The 18,904-nt window shown below is 36.2% G+C and overlaps 1 protein-coding gene, 1 long non-coding RNA gene and 2 pseudogenes across 2 annotated transcripts; all 4 read left to right on the plus strand.

Moving 5' to 3' along the window:
• The first annotated feature begins 1,127 nt into the window (after window positions 1-1,127).
• On the plus strand, window positions 1,128-1,927 carry LOC122134248 (annotated as a pseudogene).
• Window positions 1,843-2,424, plus strand: LOC122134104 (annotated as a pseudogene).
• A 648-nt stretch (window positions 2,425-3,072) lies between these two features.
• LOC109095005 lies at window positions 3,073-4,096 on the plus strand. The gene is made up of 3 exons (XR_006160655.1): window positions 3,073-3,208; window positions 3,303-3,364; window positions 3,579-4,096. It is a non-coding gene; the product is annotated as an uncharacterized LOC109095005 (long non-coding RNA).
• Window positions 4,097-5,010: 914 nt separating this feature from the next.
• LOC109052831 (E3 ubiquitin-protein ligase ARIH2-like) lies at window positions 5,011-13,396 on the plus strand. The gene is made up of 15 exons (XM_042762367.1): window positions 5,011-5,167; window positions 6,864-7,317; window positions 7,461-7,510; window positions 8,363-8,435; window positions 8,764-8,905; window positions 9,043-9,164; window positions 9,958-10,067; window positions 10,171-10,288; window positions 10,410-10,460; window positions 10,929-10,950; window positions 11,052-11,203; window positions 11,468-11,611; window positions 12,323-12,391; window positions 12,485-12,592; window positions 12,698-13,396. The coding sequence occupies exons 2-15, from the start codon at window positions 7,069-7,071 to the stop codon at window positions 12,767-12,769; spliced, it is 1,482 nt and encodes a 493-aa protein (XP_042618301.1). The 5' UTR covers window positions 5,011-5,167; window positions 6,864-7,068; the 3' UTR covers window positions 12,770-13,396.
• The last annotated feature ends 5,508 nt before the right edge of the window (window positions 13,397-18,904 follow it).

Here is an 18,904-nt window from a genome sequence, read left to right on the forward strand (position 1 = left end):
AAGAGAAACAGCAGAAAACTGACACAAAGTAACCGAAGCAGATTGCAAAGAATAAACCGGCATCCAAATCACAAAAAAAAAAGGTATCTATATGCTCCATAAAATAAACTTTGTCTGCCTGATGCTCAAACCCTGAATCAAAACCAGTCGCTGAGTTAAAATGCAGTTTTGCAGCTGAACAGTTAAATGAATGAGCTTTAATAGTTTGAATGTAGTGCTCGGTTGACGCAGACAGCTGCAGTGTGCAGGTGTGCAGAGACTCTCGCTTGAGTTCTCTTGTGTAGCTTGTTAACTGGTTCACTAAATGAAAATAGGCCCTCTTGTCAGTTCATTGTATGTGTCATCAATATAGTGTGGTTGTGTCCAGCGTACATATTTGGGATCATAAAATTATGCTCCTATTGTGACAGACCCTCTCCTAAAATATATATATATATTTTTTTCATTTTACCAAAGCCAAAGGAAATTATTGAAATATTACATATTTTATATATCACATACATTGTATATATAGCATGGTTATTTTAGTATTAGATACTTTTAAGTAGTTTATAAAAATGTTCTTTAAAAAGAAAGTTTTTATTTTAGTTATTTCAAGTACTAAATTAAAAATAAGAAATATTGTCTCACAAATAGCTGAGATTTTATATATATATATATATATATATATATATATGTGTTTTTATATATATATATATATATATATATATAGCTGTGAACATTAACATGAACATTGAATAACATCAGTACATATATGTTTATTTAAAATACTAAATAGAAAATATTAAAGTATTATATATATATATTTTATTTAGTCAATGTTTATATTATTTCAAATAAATGTTTTGGTTTATGGTTTTAGTTAACTATAAGACTGATACAAATTAGATAAATATTATATATGCATATATAATACTTTAATATTTTCTATTTAGTATTTTAAATAAACATATATGTACTGATGTTATTCAATGTTTATGTTAATTATTTGCAAGCAAAAGGTGCCAGCACATGATGCGACACATGTATAAATTATTATTGACATTGCAGAGAAGGACATTTTCCACAAAACTATATAGAGATCGTTGTTATGCTGTGGTCCATGAGCTGTTTGTCTGTTTCAGAAAACAGTATGGTGGACAAAAACAACCGCAAAAACTCCAGGATGGCGTCTCGTGCGTCCAGAAAGGTTAAAGATTCCTCTGATGAGAGAGCAAGCAAGTACTTCCAGTGAAGTTAAAACAGAAGAGTCAGAGGACATGAGTGACCACAGTGAAGAGATGAGGCCCATGTTCACAGAGCACTCATCACCATCAAAACAAATCAAAGAAGACGAGAAAAGAACGTGAAGATGAGGGGGACTGGGAGGAAGTGGAAGGTACATAGTGTTTTTTTGTGAATCAGAAATCAGACACGTGTTTAGATTCAGTAGCACAGTAAGTCAGTAACTGTCCTCTATGCTGTCATGTTTTTCATCACTCATTCACACTGTTTTGAACTGTGTGCTTTCTCAGAAATGGCAGAACCGCTGGGTCCTGTGGACTTGACTGAACTAGCAGTTGTGTCAAAACCAGTGGAGACTGAGATCGAGACTCCAGACATGGCTCGAAAGAGGCAGAGGAAGTGAGTGTTTGTGATAGAGAGTTTAATAAGGGGCAGATTGCCAAGTGATGAAAGTCTTTAGTGTGATAAATGCCCACAAGATAGTTGGAGTTGCATTCGTAAGAGGAGTAGTGATGGTCAGATAAAAAGGAAATTGTAACACCAAGACAACTGTTTCCAGGGAGAAAAGAAAAGAGAAGAGTTTAAAACTTTCCTGTGTCGAATGATGAAACGATTTAACAAGGAACCGCTGGTGGGGAAGAGGAGCAGAGTGAGGAAGAGTTTCAACCAACCAGTGAGGACAACAGTGAAGACTCTGACGGGGCTATGGAAGTATGCAGAAAGTCGAAGGTGAAAGGAAAAGGGTCGGGCTCCTCGGAGGTCGAGTGAGGTCAAACAGGAGGAGGAGGAGGTGGTGAAGAAACAAAGATGTAAAAGAAAGGAGGGAAAAGGGGTGGATGAGTGGTTGGAGGGGTATTTGGAAAGTACCAGGAAGTGGGTGTGTGGGATGTGGATCAAGGTGTTGGCCAAATGCAGCTCTGCTCCAATCGGGCGACTCAAACGATCACTTACGTGGTGGCCGTTGATAACGAGGGGTACCTGAAAGATCTTAGCAGCAGGTATGACCCCACGTGGCTGACATCATCACGCCGATGACGCATCGACTCAGAATGGTGGAAGGAGCTCTACAAGTCTCTAGATACTGAAGGAGGACAGAAGGAGGATCAGGAGGTAAGTGTGTACTTACACTTATGCTTCCCTTCATACGTTTGCAGTCATAGAGATTTTTTAAAAATAAATTATTACTTTTATTTAATAAGGAAGGACACATTAAATTGATCAAAAGTGACAAAAAAAAGACATTTATGTCAATGTCAGAAAAATAAATGTTTTTTTTTTTTTTTTTAGCTTTTTATTCTTCAAAGTATCCTAAAAAATATATATATCACGGTTATCACAAAAATATTAATCAGCATGACTGTTTTCAGCATTGATAATAGTATGTAATGTTTCTGGAGCACCAAGTCAGCATATTAGAATGAATTCTCAAGGATCATGTGACACTGAAGACTAGAGTCATGGCTGCTGGAAATTCAGCTTTGCCATCACAGGAATAAATTACATTTTTAAATATATTACAATAGAAAACAGTTATTTTAATTTGTTAATTTCAGCTTTATTTAAATTACCGAAAACAAATATTTCCAATTCTATACAAAATAAAAAAAAAAAAAATCCCCTGTTTCCCAAATCTGAGATGTTAGAATCTGAGATGTTAGGTTAGATTCTGAGTTGATTAGATTTGTTTTAATTGTTTGTTTTTTGTGTTTGTGTTTTATTTTTCCATTCTGGATGTGTGTGGTTGATTGTAGAGATAGCTGTTTGAATGGGGGAGGAGCTGTTTGAGTTGCGTGTATTTGACCTTTTTACAATAAATGATATGATTTCTTTTTAAAGCTAATGTCTGTCAGATGGTGCTTGGTTTTACCAACCGTTCTCACAAAGCCAGGATGATGTCCGAGCAGAAAGATGTCAGAGATCTGCCTCTCTTTGGAGTCTGGCAAACTGAAGAGTATACCAGCCTCTGATCGCTGTTGATGGCAAAGTGAGTTCAAATCATTTTAATAAAGTTAGTTGAAGTTAATAAACATCTACTGATCTGTTATTTGCTGGAATGCTGAGCTGTGTGTATGTTTCAGGTACCACGTAATGAGCAGCCTGGGAAAATGAGCAAGATAACCAGAAGCAGAAAGAACAAGAGGTGTGTTGATTTCTTGGATCTGGTGAAGTTCTTTCTCTGTAAATAATGTCGTAGTTCACTACAGCGTCACCATCTAAAACACTCTAGTGTTACAAAAATGTCAGCTTTGCCTAAAATTGAAGAAATAGTTTAGCTAAGAAACAGTACTTTTGATTTTATAGTCAACAGTTTGTGTTTTTATATTCTGGTGATCACATTTTGAATCTTTTAACAGAAACGTGAGAAGTGTGTGGTGGCTAATTGGACACTGCTGGTCAAAGGCCTGTTAATCAAAGAGAGGCTGAAGCGTTGCTATGGGCAACAAAGGCTGGCATTAGGGGCGGGGCTTAAGCAAGGCAAAGAAGGCGGGGCTGAAGGAGTGTCCTCAGATGAGGAGGAAGAGGGCGGGGCTCAGACAGCTCCACCCTCTCTGGTTAGTTCATTGCCACACAGGCAATAGGAACAAGAGGAAAAGATTTTAAGGCGTGTAACTAAACGAGAAAAACATGGAGAAACATCTCTTCTCTTTTGAAAAGTGTGACTAAATCGGCCCTTTATTATTTCACTTTCCTTATCTTCCTTTTAAATGTTTTTCTGCATTTATAAGCATGTACTGTATTATCTGTAACTGTGAGCTCTACATCACTATACCCAACCTTTTATAACTGCAATAGCTACATATGCAGGGAATTTCAAAAATGTCAGCCATTTATGTTTAGTAATTTTTACAGACTGTATATTTGTTCTTCTATATCCAAATACATATTTTTATAGAACATGCTGTTGAAAAAACATGCAAATAAACAAATGGTATGTTGCAGCTTTTTGTGTCTGTGAATTATGAGTTCCAAATAGGTCTAGTTAGAGTCTTTCACTCTTTGTAGGTGTCACCTGGTGATCTGGTCATGCACAGAATAGTACTTTTGACTATTGACTGGGAAAACAAATTTCATTTGAAAATATGTTTCCAATAGATTAATTGTATAATTCATATTTTAGAAGCACATTGTTTACCATTTTTAAATTGTCTTTATCTTTAATGCAACTTTAGTGATAACTATTAAAGTTGTGATGAAAGAGAAAGAGCTATGGATCTTTTCATCCAAATTGTGATACATCAGAGTGAAATGACTTGGTTCTATTCAGCGGTTGTTAGTTGGATTTTGAATCAGTAAGATCTAAAACATGAATTTACAATATATATATATATATATATATATATATATATACATATATATATATATATGTGTGTGTGTGTGTGTGTGTGTGTGTGTGTGTGTGTGTGTTTCTAATTTACCATTTCCTGTTGAAACAGGAAGTGGCTAAATTCATAATAGCTACTCTTACTTTTTCTGACAAAGATATTACAGAAAAATCACCATTTCGAATTCAACCATAAAGCATGTCATTTCCAAATATGCCTATTTTCCATATATATATTCCATATATATATCTTTATAAACAAAGCAGTCAGGTCTTAAAGGTATTAAGACCTGATGAAGGCGCTTTTCTCTGTTTGCCTTTGTAACGTTACTTTAGTTGCACATTGTAAATCTGGTTTCTTGTTTTGTTGACCTACATTTGCATTAGCGTGCGCGCATGTGTGTGCTGACTGCAAGTTTGTATGTCAATTTTGAGTCTAGTATCTGTGTGGCCCCTCCTCAGTCCTCAGTAACAGAACTCACACTCGAGCACGGAAGTGACGCCGCGCTAGAATCCCCCCGTACTTCCGATCTTTAGCTGTGCTGCGACTCATCTAAGCGAACGGATCGGATCTCTGTCCCAATAGCCAGTGTCGAGTGACGGCCCGACGCGGTCCTGCAGGTGAGTAAAGTCAGTATGTTGGGTACGACGGGGGGCTTTAAACGATCAGAGCAGCGGCTTTTTTGCGAGCGAACCAAAACGGCCTTGTTTACATACGAATCCCCGAGCTGGAGTGCGCGCTGGCGGATGATTGCAAATAAAGCCGTTAAAGCGACATTAAACGACCCATGCATTCACTTAAACAAGTTTAATTGGAGTGTATGCACTTTAAATTGCGAGATATGCGTAAAGAAACAATAGATATTCAGAGGGATAAAGCGGGAGAGAGGGACTCCGTGCATCGATCGCGCTGCTGTTTATGTGTGCTGATGTAGAGAGAAGCAACAGCTGGTGCGGCCCGATTCATATGGAGTAAACAAAGCAGAACCCATTCTGTCAGTGCGGTGAGTTTGCAGTTCTTGCTCAACCCCCCACCCGACCCCTACGCACTTAAAACCTGATCCGTAACCCAGCTGAGGGTGATACCATGCATGCCACCCAGCGTCGCGCTCTATTTATAGCCCCGAGTGGAATGCTAGGGACAGACGCGTGGGACCTTCAGGTCGTTCCATGACTGTGGGGTTCCGACCCACCCTGTACCGGACCGGATTGGACGGGACGGTTGCTCACCCGACCCCGTATTCACGTTGAATTTAATGTGCACTGATTGTTTATTCAGTTGAGTCGGTGACTGTCATCACATCAGCAGGTGCGCGCACACACACAGAGCACTGATCTCCGTGATCATCAGGCGCGCGGTCACGCGGCCTCCCCTGCTCCTGCTGTCCGGTTGGACTGTCAGAACACCGTGTAATCCGTTAAAACGGAACGCTAAGCCTCTCTGCATGTGAGGGTATGATTGTCTTACGCTCAAAGAGATGCTTGGCCACTGGTAATACTGAGACAGATATCTACAAGTACAACCTTCAGATAGTTTCCAAGGTTTGTTGATCTAAAGATATCGGAACAGCTCCTTGACCAGCGGGTCAAGCTCAGTGGGTGTCACTGAAGTTAAGTACACTAGCAAGGCAGTGTAGCCGGTTTGTTTTGGTTGATTGCTCATATCTCTTTAATTAAGACTTTAAAAAATCCCTACGGGAGAAATACTTTTCAAAGGTTGCAGAAAAAGTGGTTGGGTCACCTTCTGTTACACAACTTGGGGAATCCCAGAATTTGATCGGCCATCGCAGGATTCAACTGTAGAATATTTCAGAGTAATTAAAGTATTAAGTAAACTATTAAAATAACTCATTTATTTAAGTAGTTGTATAATAGGGTTATTACTCTACCGATTGTTATAATAATATTATCACACAGATAATGTGCATTCAGATGGGCATTATTGCATAATAAACTCCACTAACACCAGGACTTGTGTTTGTCTCTTTCTTCTCATAAGAAAGAATGAAATAATTTCAACTCTAATCAATATTTCATGTCCATTCATATATTTATTAAGGAGCTGTGTAATAAATGGGGAGTGGTAGAGTCAGATGGTCATTATTACAAAACAAATCTCTTCATAATGGTGTAATTCAAATCCATTTAGAAACAGAAAATAGGAATTGTAGATTTGTAAAGAAATTATAGACACAATTTATGTCTGCCAACTCATTTTGAGCGTAAAGGTTAAACAGCTTTTAAGATCATGAAAAATACAGTTTGAACATGTATAAATGACAGATAACAAATGATGTGTTTTTCTTCTCTCTTTCAGTATTTTTCTCTGTCTGAGCTCATCCCTTGCTCCGGTTCCTCATGAGTGACGGGGAGTGTGATTTTTTCTGTTTTTTTCGTTGCTGCTAAAAGCCACAGGGCCCCCTGGGTTTCTCGGTCCAGTTGGGGGTGGAGAGGAGCAGCTCAGTAGCTGCTGATTGGTGGAGAGCAGCTGTCATTCAGGGAAAGGTGGAGCCCAGAGGGTTATGTCTGTGGATATGAGTAGCCAAGCCTCAGACAGTAACGAGGAATTCGAAGAAGACGAAGATGGCGTAGAGGGCGACATCCCTGATTATTATGATGGACTTGACGATGACGTGGCGGTAGAAGAAGCGTTTGACCCAGAAGAGTACCAGTTCAATTGCTTGACGTACAGGGAGAGCCAGAGGGTACTAACTGAGGAAGTCAACAGTGTAGCCAGTGCCCTAAAGGTGAGGGACCGAATGAGTGACCACGTTTAGCAGATTTACCGTTGGCTGACAATATTAAGCTGTGTATTTATGTATCTTTCCAAACTATAAATTGTTCATTCTGTTTGTTTTGTTTTGTCTGTAAGTAAATGAATTTTTTTTCTCTTTTGGTGTGTCAAGATGTGTAGAAAATGTTGTTTTTGTATTTTTTCTGTGGAGTGTCACAAGTACTCGAAAGGTAATAAAGTACAGCAAAGCACACACACACAAAATATGTACACATAAATTGGTAATTAATATGAAAAGTGAAATAGTTACAGTGGTGTGATATGCTATATTTCATCTAAAATTATTTAAACAAATGTTTTTGTAATTCTTGTGTAATTACTCATGACATCTGAGAGACTATTATTTAAAAGTTTGGGGTCAGTTTTTTTTTTTTTTTTTTTTTTTAGAAATAATTTTAGTTAGCAAGAACGCATTAAATTGGTCAAAAGTGACAGTAAATACTTTTATAATGTTACAAAAGATTTGTTTCAAATGAATTGGGGTCTTTTCAACTTTCTTTTTGTGAAAGAATACTTAAAAAAGTATCAGAATTCAAAAATATTAATAATTTTATCATTGATAATAATAATAAAAAACGTTTCTTGAACACCAAACCAGCATATTAGAATGATTTCTGAATACTGAAGCAATGGCTGCTGAAAATTCAGCCTTGCCATCACAGGAATAAATCATATCTTAAAAGATAAAACAGTTAAATTATATTTAACTGTTTTTGTATATTTCACAATATTACTGTTTTTACTGTATTTTGATTAAATAACTGCAACCGTGATGAGCATAAGAGACTTCTTTTGAAAACAATAATTATTTTACTGACTCCAAACTTCTGAACATAAGTGTTTGTTACTTGTCACTGCAGAAATTCTTAGGTGAACTGCAAAAAGTCTAAAAGAATAAAAAATCACCTAAAATATTCATTACATTCAGATATTGCTTAACCTAAAATCCTGATGTTAAAAAAGTTTTAGACACATTTTTGTTACTTCTGTCTCAATCTGTAAATATTTTCTTGTATTTGAAGGTATAAGTCCAATTCCTCTCAGTTGCTATGTGAAGCCCATGCTCAGCCCACAAGCATCTGCAGATCTCTCACTGTGAGTTCCTGTAATCCGTGTGTGTTTAGACGTGAGAACTGTCTTTTACATAGTTATTTGATGAAAATAATATGATAACACGATAATGACCAGCTCACTGTACTTTATTCTGCATCTTACATGGCTATTTACCACATCAGTGATGGACAAGAAATATTGATTCATGTTTAATTATTTTATTATGTGGGACATAGTAATTTGAAAGACAAGAAACAAGCACAGCTGTGAAAAAAACTGGTTGCCTGGGACAACCGTTAATTATACTGTTAAGGATCATAGCACTTCCTTCTCTTGACATTCGTGTGTGTGTGTGTGTGTGCGTTTTCAGGTCGGGACATCGCAGCAGTGTGGGGTGTGTCTGCAGCTGGTCCGAAGAGATGCTCTCCTCTCTCTACCCTGTCAGCACTCCTTCTGCAAGACATGCTGGGAGCAGCACTGCACTGTACTTGTCAAAGATGGTGTGGGAGTAGGTAAGTGTACACACACACACAAACACACACACACACACACACTCAGAGCACATAAAGACTGTGTGCAGTAGAGTATGTATTGATGATTAGAGTGAGCTTGTTATCTGATCTCCTCTGTGGGTTGTGTTTGTCTGTAGAGATCTCCTGCATGGCGCAGGACTGCTCTCTTCGCATGCCAGATGATTTTGTTCTTCCTCTGCTGCCCAGCGAGGAACTGAAAGACAAATACAGACGCTACCTCTTCAGGGACTATGTGGAGGTGTGCATCTGTCCAGGAGTGCACAATGTGTCTTTACCATATAAGTTACCTGCCAATATTAAAGATTATTGTAATATTTAATTTTGCATGCTCATTTCACCTGTTATTGTATTTAGATTACTTTGTCGATGACTAACACTTCAAAAACATTATTTTATTATACATTATATTACAGAAGTATTATTATAGCTAAAGAAATAAGTATTTTTATTGAGCAAGGATTAAAATAAATTAATCAAAAACTGACAGTTGTTACATAAAACATTCTATTTTAAATTAATGCTGTTCTGTACTTTTTATTTGTCAAAAAATCTGAACAAAAATATGAAATATTAAAAATGCACATTATTGATAACAAATCACTGTTCATTACTAAGCACAAATCAGCATATTAGAATTAGAAATTTAAAATATATTAAAATGGCAAATGGTTATTTTAAATGCTAATAATATTTCACAATATTACTGTTTTTACTGTATTTTTATTAAATAAATGCAGCCTTGACAAGCTTTTTTCAAAAACATTTTAAATGTTACTAACCCCAAACTTTTCAACTGTAATGTGTATTAAATTATAATATTATGCTGCCTAAATTCACTTAAAACCTTTAATTTAACATTATTCTTTTTAGATTTATTTATTACATTGTATTAAAAATGTATTCTATTTATGAAATATTAATATATTTATTTCAGAATTCTGATATCAGTACATCTCCAGTGTTGTCACATTGTAGAACAGGCACATCTCACTGATTGCTCTTAACCTGCTCATGTTTCTGTGTGTCTGCAGAGTCATTTCCAGCTGCAGTTGTGTCCTGGTGCCGACTGTCCGATAGTTATACAGGTGCAGAAACCTCGAGCTCGTAGAGTCCAATGCAGCCGCTGCGAAGAAGTCTTCTGGTACTAAACACCGATTACACTTGCACACACTACTCAGTTCATGGCGTAATACATGGAATTGCATGTGTGTGTGTTTGGATTGACTTTGTCCGTCTGTCTTCAGTTTTAAGTGCAGACAGATGTATCATGCACCCACAGACTGTGCTACCATCCGCAAATGGCTGACCAAATGTGCAGATGACTCTGAGACAGCCAACTACATCAGTGCACACACTAAAGACGTAAGGAAGCACACACAGATACATTTAAGATTGTCACATTAAGTATATATTGTTGAGTGTAAGTTTAATTTGATAGTAAAGGTATTAGTAATATCCTTATGATTTGATTTTGTTCCCACAGTGCCCTAAGTGCAATATCTGCATTGAGAAGAATGGAGGGTGCAACCACATGGTGAGTAGTGTACACAATCTTTTACATTATCTGCACACTTTTTAGTGCACTTAATAAAACGCCCAGCATGTCAGAGTGAGAGTACTAGTAGAATATTTTATTTGTTAACTTCAGATCGTTCTCATCAAAATAGAAGTTTTTCATTTTATTAACAGTATATTATTACAGTTTAAAATAAGTTTTCTATTTTAATATATTTTAGGTTGTAATTAATTCCTGTGATTCAGTAGCTATTACTCCAGTCTTAAGTGTCGCATGCTGCTTCATTCTGATATGCTGATTTGTGCTCAAGAAACGTTTATTTTCAGTGTTGAAAACAGTTTAGCTGCTTAATATTTTTGTGGAAACCACTATAAAAAAATTCAGGATGCTTTGATGAATAGAAAGTAGTGTATGTTAAAAAGGATGATAATATAAAAAAGATTGATGTTTTTACTAAACTTGTATTTTCTCTTCCTCTCTTTGCAGCAATGCTCAAAGTGTAAACATGGTATGTTTTTGTTTTCCCATTGATTTTTAGTTTCTAGAAATGACATCAAAATGTGTGCTGATTGGTCTTGATTGTAATGAAATTGTTATGGCTGTGTGTAGATTTCTGCTGGATGTGTCTGGGAGATTGGAAGACTCATGGCAGTGAGTACTACGAGTGCAGTCGCTACAAAGAGAACCCAGACATCGTGAATCAGAGCCAGCAGGCCCAGGCCAGAGAGGCCCTCAAAAAATACCTGTTCTACTTTGAGAGGGTGAGACAAAAATTATTAATTAATAATAAATAAATCTCTTTTGAAAAAGACTGATAAACATTAGCTTTGTTCCAAAACTTAGTGAGCTTAGTAGTGATTCTGACAAGTAGGTTGTTCCAAAGAGTAGGCAGTAACATTATAGTTAACTCATTACAGAGAGGTATCAATTGTATTTATGAGTTGCAGGTTTCATCTTAATAACTCCATTGACACTTAATTGCTTAAATATGTAAGCATCAATCTGTACTTTATCTGTGTGTCCAGTGGGAGAACCACAATAAGAGTATGCAGCTGGAGGCACAGACATACCAGCGGATCCAGGAGAAGATTCAGGAGCGAGTCATGAATAACCTGGGCACCTGGATTGACTGGCAGTACCTGCAGAATGCTGCCAAGCTACTGGCCAAGGTACAAGCTAAATCCAGCTCTACTTTACAGTAGTGCTGCACGATTTGTGGAAATTGTGATTTTTTTTTTTTCTGATTTTTCAAATTAGATTTTTTACTTTTTTTTTTTTTTTTTTTTTTTTTTTTTTGCGGGGTTTGGTTATTTTTAAGGCCACACAATTTAGCCCCAAAAATGTTAATTTATATATCAATATGGCTATAAAATATAAAATAAATAAAATAATAATAATACTTTTATTTTACTGTAAAACTTGGAGTACTAATATTTAAGGGTGTCTTATTTTTTTAATTTTCAAACATTAAACCATCAAGCTTTTATTTTGGTGGAAAAATGGAGGGGAACCTTAAAACTTCTGTTTTTTTCATGGCAGCCAGTTGATAAGCACTTCTCATTACAAGTGTACGTTAATCGACCCAGACTTAGCAGATTGAGAGATGGAGTTTGAGTGATTCAGAGCTGCATTTACTGTGAGACAAACTGAAAAACTGCTCACAAGTCAAATGACACTGTGCCACGCTTCACTCTGAAACAATCAATTGTGTATATTTGTTTAATTAAATCGTAGCCTTTGCGATTTGATAATTGTCCTAAGCCATAATGCAATTCCAGTTATTTTGATTAATCTTACAGCCCTATTCTGCAGAAACAAATGCACACGCATAAGGGTCCGTGCTTCCACACACTTACGCTGGCTGTTTGCTCTCTCCATAGTGTCGTTACACACTGCAGTACACTTATCCTTATGCCTACTACATGGAGTCTGGACCCCGCAAAAAATTGGTAAGCACTTGCATTAAATGTGTGAATCTCTCATTGACGGTCAAATAGAGATCAGTCTTTGGTAACGGGAAATCTCATTTTCATTCCCTGTAGTTTGAGTATCAGCAAGCTCAGCTGGAGGCGGAGATCGAGAACTTGTCATGGAAAGTGGAGAGAGCAGACACTTATGAGAGAGGAGAGCCGAGCGCTAACGATAGAGGGGTGAGAGCTGGAACAAAGACTAGAGGAAGTTGTAAACAGGAACACTGGAATAAAAATAAAATCATAATTTCTGTTTTTTTTTCCTCTCGCTTTCTCTCTGCGTAGGATCTGGAGAATCAGATGCACATTGCTGAGCAGAAGAGACGGACGCTGCTGAAGGATTTCCACGGCACCTAAACATCCGTCCATCAAATCCACGTCGAGTTCACTCTTCTCTCAACTGTTCTTGGCCCCTTCTCTCCAAAGATACCCCTCCACTTTTTTTGTCAACTGTACTCTGCATCTCATAATAGCACGTTTTGTCCAGCTCCTTTGTGTTTTTCTCATTTAAAGCATCTCTTTTCAAAGCATTTTTTCCCCCTTTTGTTCATTCTTTCCTTAATCAGTTCCCCTTTTTTTGCTTTCTAGTCTTTACTCCGCTGCAGGGTTTGAGAATAGCATGATTGTATCCTAGCATTCGCATACACAAACATTGCATTCTCACACCCCCATGTCAGCTGACATTAGACACGCACACACATACATACACACACGCACTCAAAACACTCCACTGAAACAGTCTAACTCTTTCTTCCTCCATCATTGCTCCTGCCATAACTTCTGCCTTTTTTCCTTCTCACTCTTGCTTTCTTCTCATGTTTTTTTTTTCTTCCTTGGAAATGGCTGTTGATAGTTAGATCATTTAAAAAAAAATGAAAAAAAGAAAACTGAAAAAAAAAGATGAAAAACAAATGATGCTGTAATTTTCAACGGTTGTACATTAATACAGAAATAGTTACTGAGAGAACGTTTTTAAACCAGAAAGTGACTCTTGTGTTTTCTTGTGCACACACATTAAAGATATATTTGCATTACACTACCAATAAACTTTTTGCGGTCAGTAATATTTGTTTGTTTTTTAAAGTCTCTAATGCTCACCAAGGCTGCATTTATTCTATTAAAAATACAGTAAAACAGTAATATTGTGAAATATTTAAAATAACTGTTTTCTGTTTTAATATATCTTAAATGTAATTCATTCCTGTGATGGCAAAGCTGAATTTTCAGCAGCCATTACTCCAGTCTTCCTTGTCACATGATCCTTCAGAAATCATTCTAATTTGATGCTCAATATTTTTTACAATTATTTTTAATACGGTAATTATTATTTTATTAATAATCATTTTATTATTAAATATTATAACAAGTGAAAATATTTGTGCTGCTAAACGTAGCATGGAAACTGGATTTTTTTTTTTTTTATGATCAAAGAACATTTAAACATTATTTAAAAATATAAATATTTTAGAATATTAAATGTCTTGTGTTTTTAATCAGTTAAATGCACCCTTGCTAAATAAAAGTATACATTTTTTTAAGAAAAAAAAAAAAAACACTGATCCCAAAATTTTGCATGGTAGTGTAAATGTGCATTTGAAATGGCATATATTAATTTACCACTTAATTTACACAAAACCAGAGTTGCCTCTGGCACCACAATGTTAGAGCTGCCATATATTAGTACAGTTCATATTTGCCAATTTATGTTTACACAGAATTAGAGATATCACAAACTGAATACTTATACTGTTCTTACATCAGGATAATTATAATTACTATATGCAAACCACAGCTATGAAATACATTTGGTCTTCATAGAAAAGAATAAACACAATATGCAGTGTTGTATGAACCACTTTTCCTTTTGATGATTTTTCATAAAGGAGTAGCTAGCTAGGATTTAGTTTATCTTCAAAAGTCAAACGCGTAGTACAGAGATCAGGTGCAAAGTCAACATTTCTGAGAAATAAAATCTATTATAATACAAAAATTAATATTATAATACAAGGCTTAAATATGTAACATTTATTTTGTTATTGTATTTTTATTGCGACCCTAAGAGTAAACATTAGGAAAATTATTTCACAGTAAAAACACATTATGTGTCTTCGCGCGCTCCCGGGCCTGCATATTCAGGTCAGTTCATGAGAGCCAAATAAAGTCAGCAACAGTGTGCACGAGATACATTTAAATCGAAGAAGTTCCCCTCTTGCTGAACACATGTGCGCTTAAGATAACGAGAAAGCGCTCACAACAGACGATACAAACAAACACCCCACCCTTCCACTGTACCCAGGGCGAAGAGATGACCCTCAAGGCCCCGGTATACTTCAGACGAAGTTCGTTTTCGTTGTTTGTTTAGGGGCAAAGAGAAGTTCGAAAAGGCTAAGCAACGGTATTCTGTTTTCGAACATTCCAACACTCTCGCGCTGCTGGAGACGGGGTGTAGATTAATGTAAACATGACTCGCGACTTTTGCGCGTATCCCCTAAACACAACAACGATAAAATGATGAAGTCAATCTAGTTGTGAGACGGGCACCAATGGTTAGAATATTATAGACAAAAGAATAATGATAAGCAGCAGTTCAGAGTCAAGTATCATGTTTGCAATACAAAATAACCATAATCAGTCCTTTATGGGAAGTGTGAATGTCTCATAGTCTGTAAAACTTTAGCATGATGTGGAAAAAAAAATATTGGCGCCAGTTTATTAGTGTTCATTTATTATATTAAACTGGATAAAATTGTTACACATTTTTATTAGGCTGTCAAATGATTAATCACGATTAATCACATCCAAAAATAAAGTTTTTGTTTACATAATATATGTGTGTATACTGTGTATATTTATTATGTATATATAAATACACACACATGCATGTATATATTTAAGAAGAATATGTTATGTTTATATATTAAATATATTTATATCTAATATAAAAAATATAGAATATAAATAATATAAATGTATATACATGTAAATATTTTCTAAATATTTAATTTATGTGTGTGTATTTATATTACATAATAAATATACACAGTATACACACATATATTATGTAACGTAAACAAAAACTTTTATTTTGGATATTAATCGTGATTAATCATTGACAGCCCTAGTTCATTTATTATATTAAACTGGATAAATTGTTACAGATAAAAACAAAGGTTTATTATTGTATGTTTGTATGCCATTTGATTTGTATACCCTTTAAATTTGTTTAATGAAAGAACAGCAGCAGCAGCAGCAGTATGGTGTAACATTTAATTGAAACATGTATTTGGTACTTGCTCCCTTATATCTTTACTCTTTCCTTTCATTCTTTTCATGGCTTTGGAAAACTTGTCTCGGATGTTTCTCTGCGTCACTTTTTGCATAACTCCCAGTCGTCGACACCAAGCTTCGTAATTAATGCTTTCTCTGAATCTTTTAAGTCTCTCCGCGAGCGATCGTACAAGTGCAGATAAACAGGTGCATCTCAACAAATTAGAATTCGTAATTAATGCTTTCTCTGAATCTTTTAAGTCTCTCCGCGAGCGATCGTACAAGTATAAATTCAATGCACACAGACTGAAGTAAAAAAAGTCTTTTTTCTTTTAATTGTGATTTGACTGGCATTTTAACAAAAACCCACCAATTCACTATCTCAACATGTTAGAATAGTTTATTTGTTGATTTGTTGGCCTTCTTGAACGTATGTTGATTTACTGTACATGTACTCAATACTTGGTAGGGGCTCCTTTTGCTTTAATTACTGCCTCAATTCGGCGTGGCATGGAGGTGATCAGTTTGCATTTCAGCCAGTTTGCAGCTCATCTGCATTTTTTGGTCTCTTGTTTCTCATTTTCCTCTTGACAATACCTCATAGATTCTCTAAGGGGTTCAGGTCTGGTGAGTTTGCTGGCCAGTCAAGCACACCAACACCATGGTCATTTAACCTACTTTTGGTGCTTTTGGCAGTGTGGGCAGGTGCCAAATCCTGCTAGAAAATGAAATCAGCATCTTCAAAATGCTGGTCAGCAGAAGGAAGCATGAAGTGCTCCAAAATGTCTTGGTAAACGGGTGCAGTGACTTTGGTTTTCAAAAAACACAATGGACCAACACCAGCAGATGACATTGCACCCCAAATCATCATAGACCGTGGAAACTTAAAGGGGTCATGACATGGGTTTTTTTATTTTATTATTATGGTCCCCTAGGTGCAATTATAGTATTACTATAGTTTAAAAAAAAAAAAAAAAAAAAACCTTTTAAAATGTAGTGCATTATGACATTTTCCACACTGTTTCTCATCCTTTGATTCAAACAGTCTGTTTTTGGGTTGTTTCCCCTTGAAGAGTTCAGTGTTAACGCCCACTGTAATGATTGGCTAACGACAGTGCCTATGGATCAATTATTAACACCCCCAGCCAGAACATTTGTGGATTGAGCGTAACTGTTTAGTAGCGGGTGATGCATTCGAAGCGATGGCTCTTGCAATGATAAAACTTTATATGTTTGAGCACATCTGCGTGGCATTGTAATTTTCCTGTACACAGACCCACGCGTCTGTCCGTCGACTGAACACTTGTGAGGCGCGCGGCGCGACAATGATACGAATTGAGCGTAGTTGTCTTGTGCTGGAGGCGGTCATATGCAAATGGTTGGAACCTCACTTCGCACCGTGACGTCACTTCTTACCATGGATCCAGAACGAGCTGTATTTAGAGCTTGATTAAATAAATGGCTCGTTTATAATGGGGAGGACGTCTTAAGCTATGAAACTTGCAGGACGTTTTAATGGTACAAAGACCTCTTATATTCCAAAAGATCAAGGCAAATTTGGTTTCTCATTTCATGACCCCTTTAACACTGGACTTCAAGGGACTTGGTTTGTGTGTTTGTTTATCCTTCCTTCATTCTGTATGTAGTTGGTTTGATATTGATGTAATAAGATTGTTGTTATCTTATGAGAGGACTTTGGACCACTGGGCAACAGTCCAGTTCTTCTTCTCCTTAGCCCAGGTATTCCAAGAGGAATATGACAACTGTAGCCAAATTCCTTGACACGTCTGTGTGTGGTGGCTCTTGATGCCTTGACCCCAGCCTCAGTCCATTCCTTGGGAAGTTCACTCAAATTCTTATATCGATTTTGCTTCACAATCCTCATAAGGCTGCGGTTCTCTTGGTTGGTTGTGCATCTTTTTCTTCCACACTATTTTCTTCCACTCAACTTTCTGTTAACATGCTTGGACACAGCACTCTGTGAACAGCCAGCTTCTTTGGCAATTAATGTTTGTGGCTTACCCTCCTTGTGAAGGGTGTCAGATCAGCAGTCTTCCCCATGATTGTGTAGCCTAGTGAACAAAACTGAGAGACCATTTTGAAGGCTCAGGAAATCTTTGTAGGTGTTTTGAGTTGATTAGCTGATTGGCATGTCAGCATATTCTAATTTGTTGAGATAGTGAATTGGTGGGTTTTTGTTAAATGTGAGCCAAAATCATCACAATTAAAAGAACCAAATACTTAAATTACTTCAGTCTGTGTGCATTGAATTTATTTAATATACGAGTTTCAGAATTTTAGTTGAATTATTGAAATAAATGAACTTTTCCACAACATTCTAATTTTTTGAGATGCACCTGTATTTGTGCCAGCTCAGCTATTCGACACTCCAGCGTATTCATGTTGCTAGTGACTAGGCCAGAGATATTGTTCTCTTTTGCCTGACCTCCGCTGAATGAGAAACGAACCGGGGGGAAAAAAAATTGCATGTCGAAGAAGGTGGAGTTTCAGAACACACCCACCGCTTGCGTAACCGCCACGGACCAATAGAAACTCAAAGGTGTTTATGAGCCGAAGCGAACTCCCCCAGTGTTGCCAACTTAGCAATTTTGTTGCTATAGCAACATTTCAGATTACCCTAGAAAATTGCTTCAAGTCGAACACACTTATTATGATACACATTGTTAGTAGCTTGTACCTGTAATTGGTGATCAGTTAGTTGATTTAGAAAAATGGAAAAAGTAGTAATTTTCCAGGTCTTTATCCATTATCCGTTGTAACCCTGTAACCTGAAAACACAAAATACTATGCGTAATTTATAATGCAGTTTAAAAAAAACCTGAAAAATCATTATGGAAAATTAATTTATATATTGGAATTTTTTTAAGACTATTTTTTAGGATAGTAACTAGCTTATTATATGATTGTTAATATTATGATTGTTAATATTGTTTTTTTTTACTAGTTTACTAGCTAATAATAAAAAAAACTTAAATTGTAATTGTTCAAAAATGTGTAAGTATTCAGTAATTCAATATTGTATTAAAAATACAGTTATTTATATTTTTATATTATGCATTTATATTATTTTACGAAAATTAACATATATCAAATATATTTTTTGCTGAGATTTGATGCAGTCAATTTTGCATCGTGATTACGTCATCGCACAATGACATCACAACGTCATTTAGCAACTTTTATCAAAAAAATCGACCTTCCTTT

This window comes from Cyprinus carpio, chromosome A8, assembly GCF_018340385.1.
Source record: "Cyprinus carpio isolate SPL01 chromosome A8, ASM1834038v1, whole genome shotgun sequence".
Classification (NCBI taxonomy): domain Eukaryota; kingdom Metazoa; phylum Chordata; class Actinopteri; order Cypriniformes; family Cyprinidae; genus Cyprinus; species Cyprinus carpio.